The sequence below is a fragment of the Lepidothrix coronata genome, unplaced genomic scaffold (assembly GCF_001604755.1).
Source record: "Lepidothrix coronata isolate B3197 unplaced genomic scaffold, Lepidothrix_coronata-1.0 Scaffold147, whole genome shotgun sequence".
In the NCBI taxonomy this organism is placed as follows: Eukaryota; Metazoa; Chordata; class Aves; order Passeriformes; family Pipridae; genus Lepidothrix; species Lepidothrix coronata.
The window spans coordinates 660,606-671,365 of NW_016690327.1; the positions used below are offsets into that span (position 1 = coordinate 660,606).

At 53.2% G+C, this 10,760-nt stretch overlaps 1 protein-coding gene across 1 annotated transcript in view; it reads right to left on the minus strand.

Moving 5' to 3' along the window:
- Positions 1-10,760, minus strand: part of CSMD2 (CUB and Sushi multiple domains 2) — a 257,406-nt gene that overhangs the window by 11,631 nt on the left and 235,015 nt on the right. Inside the window, exons 55-58 of the mRNA XM_017828252.1 lie at positions 5,532-5,708; positions 3,989-4,168; positions 2,354-2,527; positions 1,189-1,362 (exon numbers count right to left, since the gene is read on the minus strand). Of these exons, the coding sequence (XP_017683741.1) occupies positions 1,189-1,362; positions 2,354-2,527; positions 3,989-4,168; positions 5,532-5,708 (705 nt within the window). The remainder of the gene's footprint in view (positions 1-1,188; positions 1,363-2,353; positions 2,528-3,988; positions 4,169-5,531; positions 5,709-10,760) is intronic.

Genomic DNA, 10,760 nt, shown 5'->3' on the forward strand with positions numbered 1-10,760 from the left:
GAATAAATACAGCACTTGGGGTACAGCTGCTTGGGTCACAAACTGCCATCCTGGGGTGAGGTTTTGCAAACACACAATTCTCTTCCTTTCACAGGATCAATAAACCATTAAGGTTGGAAAAAGACCTTGAAGATCATTGAGTCCAACCATTCCCCCAGCACTGGCATTAAACCAAGTCCCCGAATGCCACACCTACATTTTGGGTTTTAAATCCCCCCCCCTAGACAGTCTGTTCCAGGGCTTGGCAACCCTTCCCATGAAGAAATTTTCCCTAATATCCAGTCTCCTTCCTCGTGGTTTGCTTTGGGCAGACAGACCCTCAGCACATTCCCTCAGCAGCAGGAACAGGGTTGGCTGGTTCAGCCCTCTGAGAGGTGGGTCCCACACACGTGCAGCAGGATCCCAGACAAGGATCTGCAAGGAAGCACTGAAGCATTCCAATCCAACACTTCCATCACAGGAGCAGGTGCTCTCAGCCCCCTGGATGTGAGAAAGCTCCTGGTGAAATCAATTGGAGGTTCAGGCCGTGACTCTTTTTGCACTCCTGTAGTTGGTGGTGCATTCAGGATGGAACCAGGAGGACTGAAATCCACAGGGAACAGCCCCATGGATGTGTTTCTCCCCATTGCCCACGTGGGGGGATGGTGGTGATGCCCTTTATCACAGGAGCCCTGCAGGTCAGGAGTGCAGCCAGGGCTTCAAACAGGCCAAGAATGCTGGGAGTAGTTCTGGTTACAGACCTCCCAGAGGTGTCACAGGGTTCAAGATGAGCACCTGAGGAAGGTGTGGAAATGTCAGCCTGAATCCCAAGGCTGCAGCTCAGCAAGGCAAGCTGGGGGAGTTTGGTTTCTGTTCACACACTGAGCCCCAGGAAGGTTTGGGTTGGAAGGGAGCTTAAAAATCATCCAGTTCCACCCCCCTGCCTTGGGCAGGGACACCTTGCACTAGACCAGGTTGCTCCAGCCTGGCCTTGGACACTGCCAGGGATGGGAATCTAAGCAGTGAGGAGGAGGAGAGGGGTTGTTTATCAGCCAGTGCCCACAAACCAAAAGCATCGTCCCTTCACGTCCCCACTTTCAGGGCAACAAAACGCTCGTTTCTGCAAACTCAGGAGAGAAAACCAAAAAGAAAAGAACCAAAAGAAAACCAACAGGGAAGCTGGGTGAGGGCCCAGAGCTCTTCCCTTACCTATGCAGCTGGGCTGGGTCCCACTCCACGTCCCGTCAGACTGGCAGAACCTCCGGGCTGAGCCCACCAGCACGAGCGGGGCCAGGCAGGAGAAGGACACGGAGGAGCGGTAGGTGAAGCCTCTGTCCTCCCTCCTGCCCTGGGCTGGGGTCCCTGGGTCACCACAGAACACAGCTGGAACGGGCAAAGGGACAACAGGATGGCCATGAACCTCCTCAGGAGAAAGGAGTGTTAATAAGCTACAGACAGATCTGTGAACGGCCCAAACCCTGCCACCAATTCCATGACTGGCTGCTCTCCTTGTAATCCTGGTAATTAACTTGCACCTTCTCCCCCATCTTTTCCCTTTTTTCCTCTCTTTTCCCCCCCAACAGCAGGCTTAGCTTCCAAATGTCTCCCTAATTGCCCCATGTCACTTTGCTACCTGGTTCTGTGTCACACTAATTATCCAGGATCCAGGGAAAGGTGCAAGGAACACGGGGAGGGCTTCGTGTGATTTAATATGAAAATGGCTATTGTGCAGCTGCCAGCCACTGGAAAAGGAACTCAGAGCTGCCTTTGGCATTAGGAGACACTGAACTGGTAGTTTTTGGCATCAGTTCCTGTATCAGGCACACAGGTTTCCACCCAGCCCCACTCTGCCCTCACAAAACATTCCCAACTCCTGCTGCCACACAGAGCTCTTGGCCAAAGGCTTTTTCCCCACGGCCTTTGGCAGTTCCAGGAGCCCTGACTGGAGCAGATCCAGCCACTGGGGAGACACTGGACAAGCACCCAGTTTGGAGGAAAATCCTCAGGTTTGTTCCAAGTGTGACCTCACATCTCTATTGCCAACCGTGTCCCCAGGGCCACCCCCTTACTGGCAAACCAGTGCCCCCATCAATCTGGCTGCTGTGGGAGGTGGGCAGAGCGTTCAGACCTTGAGGCAGAGGCACTTCAGGCATAATCACAGCAAGAAAAATCCCCACTGGCTTCAGTTCATGCCCGACTTCCCCTGAGCTCGGGGCAGGAGGCACAGCAGGGCCACCGAAACCAGCCACTAAACCCAGCCACTAAACCCAGCCACTAAACCCAGCCACACTGGGAGCAGAGGTGATGGAAAGGGCATCAAACCAGCGGGTTTTGGGGCAGGATCCTCCCGGCCCCTGGCTGGGCTCCTACTCACGGAAGCACTGGGGGACGTCCCCGCTCCAGGTGCCGTTGCCCTCGCAGGTCAGCACGGCGGGCAGGGACAGCTGGTACCCCTCCAGGCAGGCATAGCTCACGCTGGCCCCCCAGCTGAAATCCGTGCCCACCACCTTCCCGTTGGGAATGGCCTGGGGGGCTCTGCAGGTGATGGCTGTGGGGGAGACAAAAGACAAAAGCAGGCTCAGCTCCCGTCGCTTCTCCACAAAGGGCACGGTCATGTGGGGTCAAAGCCACGTCCTGCCCTCCAAGGGCATCTCCTGGTGTGGTGGTTTGAGCCACCACAAAAATCTAAAATCTGATTTCCAGGCTTCCCCCACCCTTTCCCATAATTTTATCTCAACACCCAAGAGAAACTTTCAGGCAAGAGGCTTCTATAGGGGAAAAGGGGAAGTACACACATGGCACAGACTGGGGTGAAAACTCCAGGATTTTACTCTGAAGTTTGGAGTTAACCAAACCATAGAAGATGCATCACCAGCCCAACCCCTGGCCCTGCACAGACACCCTGTCCCTCAGAGGATCATCCAAACCCTCCTGGAGCTCTGGCAGCCTTGGGGCCGTGCCCACTGCCCTGGGGAGCCTGGGCAGTGCCAACCACCCTCTGGGGGAAGAAACATTTTCCCTGATCTCTCTCCAAATCAGAGTCACTTCATTTCCAGCTGAAGGGAAGAACCTGCCCTGACTTGGCGTGAAAACTCATCTCAGGTTCCCTGGGAGATTGATACGTTTTGGACAACCTGGCTGGGTTTCAGATCAGCAGCCAAAGCAACAACCTGTCGGTATTTCATCCACTCTGGGGTGTTTTAATATGACATTTTTGCAGTGCTTTGCTTTTCAGCTCAGGGGAGCATCGGGAGAGATGCTAAACCTGTGCAAATCAGCCTGGCCTCCAAACATGACTCTTGGCCACATTCTGGATTATTCCTGCAGCATTAGCTCAGTGCAGAGAATGAAAGAGCAGCGTAAGAATTGCTCTTTACAGCCTCTGAAGGAGCTGCAGTGCATTATAAAGTTCCTCTGTGGTCTGTATTTGTATCAGCATGATGACAGGTGAATTTTCCAGATTGCTAAAGAAGTGCACAGATGCTGCTACAAGTCTTATCTGCACTTGGTGGGTGAGTAAAACACTCACAGAAGAGATCCAGCCTGCCCAGCAACTGCTTTATTATTTCCTTTTTCTATCTCTGAACCACAGGAGCAATCTCAGAACAGAGGAATAATGAAAAGGCTCAGAGGAAACATTTTTCAGATGATTCCAGACGATGCCAAGAAGCGTGTGCTTGCAAAACACAATATTTCAGTGGAGTTTGATCTGAGTTTTTGTGAAGAGGAAGGAGTCACTTTGCTCCCTGGGCTTCGCTCTTCCCTCTCTACCACACAGGTAAGAGCAGCTGCCTCCCTCCCAGGCTCGGTGTGGTGATTGATGGACTTAAAGAGAGCAAGGTTTTGGTGCTGTAAAATGTGATAGATGGTGTAAGAGCCATAAATAGGGGAGAGATGGAACGACAGAGCCAAGAGAAGCGCCCAGGGGGGCTCCGGGCACGACGGAGAAGTCGCCGCTACTTTTTACCTCGTCCCCAAAAACTTTGGTGGCCTGGGGACCCCTCCTTACCCTTGCAGGCGGGTTTGGTGCCATTCCAGGTGCGGTCCTTGGTGCAGGTGAGGGAGGAGGCCCTGTCTGACTCCATCATGTAGCCGGGGGTGCACTGGAACACCACGGACTGGTTGTAGGTGAAGTCGGAGCCCAGGCGGACGCCGTTGGCCGGCACGCCGGGGTCGCCGCAGTTGATCACTGCCAAAGGCAAGGGGAGGAGCATTTCTGGCTGCCCAGCCCTCCTCTCACACCTCTGGATCTGCCTGAACGAGACACCTGATGGTCCCGAGTGCTTTGGGCAGGCAGGATGTGGTCAGAGGGCCGTGGGCAAGGGAGGGTTTGAAGCACACGGCACATAGAGGGAGCCGGGCTCCAGCATGTGGAGAATTATAGAATCAGAGAATCACAGAATCAGCTGGGTTGGAAGGGACCTCTGAGATCATCAAGTCCAACCCTTGATCCAACCCCGCTGTGGTTCCCAGCCCATGGCACTGATGCCACATCCAGTCCCATCTTAAACACCTCCAGGGATGGAGAATCCACCCCTTCCCTGGGCAGCCCATTCCAATGGCTGAGCACCCTCTCTGCAAAGAAATTCTTTCTAATCTCCAACCTAACCCTCCCCTGGCACAGCTGAAGACCGAGCCCTCTTGTCTTGCTGAGAGTTGCCTGGGAAAAGAGACCAACCCCCCCCGGCTCCCCCCTCCTGTCAGGGAGTTGCAGAGAGTGAGGAGGTCTCCCCTGAGCCTCCTCTTCTCCAGGCTGAGCCCCCCCAGCTCCCTCAGCCTCTCCTCACAGCACTTGTGCTCCAGTCCCTTCCCCAGCCTCGTTGCTCTTCTCTGGACCTGCTCCAGCCCCTCCATGTCCTTCCTGAGCTGAGGGCCCAGAACTGGACACAGCACTCCAGGGGTGGCCTCACCAGCGCTGAGTCCAGGGGAAGAATCACTTCCCTGGACCTGTTGGCCACCCTGTTCCTGAGCCAGGCCAGGATCCATTGGCCTTCTTGGCCACACTGCTGGCTCATGTGCTGGCTGTGCCTGTCCTCAGTGGAGTGAGCAGGGACCTTAATGGCACATTAAGACTTTGCAAGAAGCTGTATTAACACACATTAAACATTAAAGCAAACCCAGGTCAGGTCCTGGCTGGGGGAAGGGAGGTCCCCCCCTCTTCAGCCCAGTTACTGCCTCTTATGTAAGGCCACGTTTGGCCCCGTCCACGTTCCTCTGCAGGAAACACAACCCCTTCCCCGAGGCTTTTCTGAGCAGGGGCTCTGCTCAGGCTCCTCCCAGGAACTCTCACGTTCAGGAGCAGCCCCAGAGAGCCCCTCGAGGCTGGCCAACATCTACTCACGGAATTATTACAGGGCTCCCTTCATCCAACTGGAAGAAAACAAACTCCAAGCAAGACTTTTCCATTAGGCACTGGCAGAGAGCACGGGCTGAGCCTCTGCTGCTGCCAGGACACAGCTCAGCACAGTTTCTCAGGGTGACACAGGCTACAATGAGCCCAGACACCCCGTCCCCAGGGCCCTCATCCCCCAGGGATCTATCCCAGTGCTCACCTGTGCACTCTGGACTGGTCCCAGTCCACGTCCCGTTCACGGTGCAGTGCCTGCTCAGCACCCCTGTGGAGTAATAGCCCTCCCTGCACTGGTAAATGATGGAACTGGAGAAGACCAGGCCGTCATTGAAGATGACCCTGGCATTGCTGGGGGTTCCTGGGTTCCCACAGGATATCACTGGAAAGCAAAATGGCAAAGTTAAAAAAAACCACAAAAACACCACGAAACACAAACGACCCCTCCAAAAAACGAGGCTTTCCTCCTGCAGTGAACTGTTCTCAGTAAAAGCAAGATGTGCTGCAGAGCTGCTGGATCAGCTCAGAGGGAAGGGGCTGTTCCATGGAAAATCAGCTGCATCAACCCAGCAGGATCCCCAAACCACTCCCCAGCTCAGAGCAGGGCTCTGCCTTGCCAAGGACCTGCATCTCTCTCAGGGGACTGGAAAACACTCTGTCCCTGCATCCACTCAGGCCCTGAAGCTCCAGCCCTGCTCCTCTCCCAGGCACATCCTGGGAGAATCCCCCCCTGCCTGATGGACTCGTGTCCATTTACTGCAGGGCCTTATCCTGCAATAATCAGCCTCGTGGTTCCACAGCTTAACAAAGCAGTGGTGCCAAGCCTGGAGTCCCTCCACATTCCAGGAGTTTGGGAGCCTGGAGCTGAGTGTGCCACTTTGCCTTTGGGATCCCAAAATATCCTGAGTTGGAAGGGACCCACAAGGATCAGAGGCCAAGTCCTAATGCTGGGATGTCAACAACTGTGCAGCATTGAAAGGAAGGAGAGCAGTAAGGGAGCCTGCTGCCCTCCCACTGTGGCACTGCTCACTGCCCAGCCATAGCCAATTATCCCTTCAGAGGAGGGAGAATATCCTGGGAATACAATTACAGGGTTGTCAGCGCCCAACTTTATGTCTGAAGTGCCTCAGCACCCCAGGAACAAAAAGGCCTGGGGATGGTGGAGCACAGAGCCCTGCCAGGACAAAATAAGCACCTGCAGTGATTGCCCCCAGCCCCTCACTGACTCCGAAATTACAGCACCCAAAAGAAAATCACAGGAATCAAGGAAAGGCTTCAACCACAAATCCCAGAACACTCCTGGCTGCCCCCTTCCCCAGCAACACCCCAAAACCTCTGTGAGAGCAGGGACCCATGGTGACCCATCCTGGGCCCTCCCTGCACCACACACTCCAGTTTTTCCAGTTGTTCTCCACAGGGAAGCACAAACTCCAGCAGGGAAGCCACGAGCACAGCCCACCAAGGCGAGGAGAGGAGCCTTCCCCTCTTGTTGCTGGGTTTGCTGACAGCCTGTTAACACAGGAGCTGCTTGGAGGCAGATCTGTCTGACAGGAGGAAACTAATAACTGCTCTGGGCTGTGTGCACACAACTCATCGTGGCTCCCGAGGTGGAGCTCGTTACGGATTCCAGTGTCATTTCCCAGAGATGCTGGGATAAAAGTCAGATTCCATCACCTCGGAAGAAAGCTCTGAATTACCATTTCACTGCCTGCCCGTCCATCAGTTCCCTCCTGCCCACCCTCCTCCACTTATTCATGTGGCCAAAAAACACACACGGACGACCCCCAAATTATTACTTTTGGGATTAGGAGGGGACTCGTGGGAATGGTTTAATGGAAGTGTGGATCAGCTGGGACCTGCATGGGCCAGACACAAGAGAAGTCATAAATATAAGGATGAAAGGATTGAATGTCTGAAACAGCAATTTAAATATCAGTAGGATCTAATCATGCAAGAGAGCAGTAAGGGGGTAAATAATTCCCTCTGGCTGCAGTGGGAGGTGTAAAATGAATTAGGAACACGAAAAAAATGGTTTCTGAGGCCACTGGGGGGGGCCTGCAAACAGGGACAGTGGGACCCCTGACAACAACCAGAGCTGATCCCCACGATCCCATCCCTGCAGGGGGAATCTGGGAAGCTCCTGCCTCTTACAAAGTGCCTCTGCTACAGAAAACATCCCAGCTCAGAGGTTCTCCAGAGCTCAGCAATAATTAATCGGGTTCCAATCCCCACACATCCATTTTCTGAAAAGCTTTCAGGTTTCCCCTTGCCTTCCTTTGCTGCTTCCTGCAAGTTTTACAGCGAGAAGCTGCTGGGAGAAGGGAATTTCTCTGGGTCCTGGTCGGGCACGTTCAGACGATGCTCAGACGAGGCCACTGAGCTGCCCCCTCAGCACCCTGAGCAGGGCAAGGAGCAAGTGCTGGTACTCATGAAACATTTAATTTCTCCTCACTCTGCCAAGAAAACCCCCCCTGGACACAGTGAGAGGGGTGTGAGGAGCAGCCAGCCCCTCTCTCAGGCACGAGGCACCAGTGGTGCCTGTCACTGAGGTGACATGTGAGCCCTGTGTCCTTTGCATGTCCCCCCTCCTCTGAGCTGCTCCTCATAACCCCCAGTTCTTTTTCAGGCTCTGCTCCCATCCCAAACACTCTCCTAATGATGTCTGACACATCAGCAGGACCTCCTGCTGGAAGAAGGGACAGCTCAGGGCTTGTGGAGTCTCAAAGCCTTTCCTTCAGGGCTGGTAATTTCCAGGCTGTTTAATTTAACCAGTAACCCATAACCCACCCAACTATGCAGAGAGAGGAAGAATAAAACAGTCTAGACCCGAATCCCAGCCCTGCCACCTCCCATGTCCTCAGCAGTCAAATGAGCAGCAGACAAAACTCTGCTCCTTTTCCCACTGTTATCGCTTAAAATAAATCATTTCTCTCTGCTGAAACTGCCAAAGAGCAGCCAGAGCCCTGACTCATTTTGGATGCAGCTTTAATTCCCTCGGAGAAACAACAAACACTATAAAAGCAAATATTCTGCTCAGCTTTTAAGAGGAGGAGGGAGTGTAGAGTACAACTGTGAGCCCCTTCCCGCATCGCTCCTCGGCGAACACAGACAGGGCATCAGGAAGGAGGAGAAAGGAGGAAAAAAAAAACCCCAAACATCTAAAATTACATTTACACTTTAAAATTTGCTGGAAATTAAAGCTAAATGAGGCCTGAAATCTGCCATTTTGGAAAGCTGCTCTTACTGAGCACAACAAAAGCAGAGCTCCATAAACCCGAGCGAAGCAGGAGGCTCAGGCAGAGCCCCTGCAACTCATCTCAGTTCACTCCAAACCATTTGTCCATTCTGGGAAAAGCAGTTGGGACTTCTTCCTGCCTCCCTGTTCCCTTGGTTCCCTTAGAAGATGTTTTAGTGGGTAAAAGGTATGAGATCCAGAGCTGAGGAGTTCCAAGGTGACCCCACACACCCTGGACTGGTCCCGGTGCAGGAGGACACGATGGTGCAACATCAGCTCCCCGATCCCTAAGTCAGGGAATTGAAGCTGTTAGAGCATCTTACCCTCTCTGAAATGCAGATAAGGGCTTTTCTCTCCCTTCCTCCCTGCTGTTGGATTTGCACTGTGCCCACAGGCACTTCCACGTCCCTGTGCTGTGGGTCCCCCTCTCCTGCTGCTCGGGCTGAGCCCCTCTGTGCCCACCCAGCAGCTGATCTGGGCAGCAACTTCCATGAGCTCCCTGGTGACCTGTGAAGCACCATCAGCCTTGATTTTGCTCCATTTTGGGAGCTGGGAGCAGCAAACCCACAGCTGAGTCCTGGTTAATGCACCACCGAGGTGCCCATTCCTCCCAGGGACCCGCCTGGGCACTCAGCCTTCACCTCCAACTGCCAGGAATTCACCCCAAAGTCAACTCCCCTCTCCCTCTCCTATAAATACCTGTTCCAGAGGGCTGAACACACCACTCAAAGTGCAGCCAGAGAACTTGGGACTCGTGGTGAATACAAAGGACAGGGACCAGCTCATCCCTGGGCATCCCTCTCCTACACTGGCCAGTCAGCACTTAACATTAAGTGACTACATTACAGGCATAATGTTATTATTATTCATAAAGTATGGAAAAAAATCTGCCAGGGATCTGGATTTCGGTGCCTCTGGAACCTGATGGGTTATTTATCCTGAGATTAATGAACGGAGCCTTCCCACTGATGGAAAAAAACAGAGAGTGGAAAAAAGAACCTCCTGAGATCTGAGTGTATTAATAACATGATTCAGTGTCTTTTCAATCAAGAGCACCATCAATTTGGAATAAATTTCCAATTCATTTACAAACTCTCTCTAAGCTTTTGGCTTTTGAAACAACTGGAGAGAAGCACTTGCCCAGGTCTCCTTGCACTTGGTCTCCTGCCTCATTTTTGGCTTTTGTTCTTACACCAGCTGGTTTATAAACACTTGTCTAAAACAGTAGCAGGGAGCAGCACAGCCCAGAGAATCCAGTGAGGGGATTATTTATTGGATTATAGGGTCTTACTTGATTCCTCCAAATGGAAAAATCAGGGGGTTTGGGGCTTTCAAACACAAAAAATGTGCTTACTGGATTATAATTTGCATTTTGCATTTCTGCTTAATGGAAATGACTCTTGCTTGTGCCAGTTCCAGCTCTGAGGGAGGGTGGAATCTGCTGGTGTTTCTCATTCTGCTGAATTTCCCCCACAAGACAATAAGGAATTAGTGGCACCCAGAGTTCTGACACCAAAAAAAGGCTGTTTCTGATCAGGAAGATCAGGGGACCCCAGTGATTCCTGAACAACGGTCTGGGGGGGGAATGGCAGGAAATAAGGACCAGATCCCAAAGGCTCTTCCTGCCCTACACCTCCACCCAGATGTTGGCACTGACCTGAGCATCCCAAACCCCTTCTGCTGCAGCAGAACCCAGCTGGGGCTGCAGAGAAGTGATGCTCCAAAAACCCTCCCGTGGGGTGTGACCCAGGGATGGCTGGGAGGAGGAGGAGAACCCAGGAGGAGGAGGCTCCTGGGCACACATTTCCTCCTCAGTGTTTGCAGGAGGTGACAAGCAAGAGAATCCTCTCTCTCTGATTTCATAGAATCAGAGAATCAGCTGGGTTGGAAGGGACCTCCAAGATCATCCAGTCCAACCCTTGATCCAACCCCGCTGTGGTTCCCAGCCCATGGCACTGATGCCACATCCAGTCCCATCTTAAAAACCTCCAGGGATGGAGAATCCACCACTTCCCTGGGCAGCCCATTCCAATGGCTGAGCACCCTCTCTATCCAACCTAAACCTCCCCTGGCACAGCTTCAGACCGAGCCCTCTTGTCCTACTGCTGGTTCCTGGGAGAAGAACCCGACCCCTCCCTGGCTCCCCCCTCCTGTCAGGGAGTTGTAGAGAGTGAGGAGGTCTCCCCTGAGCCTCCTCTT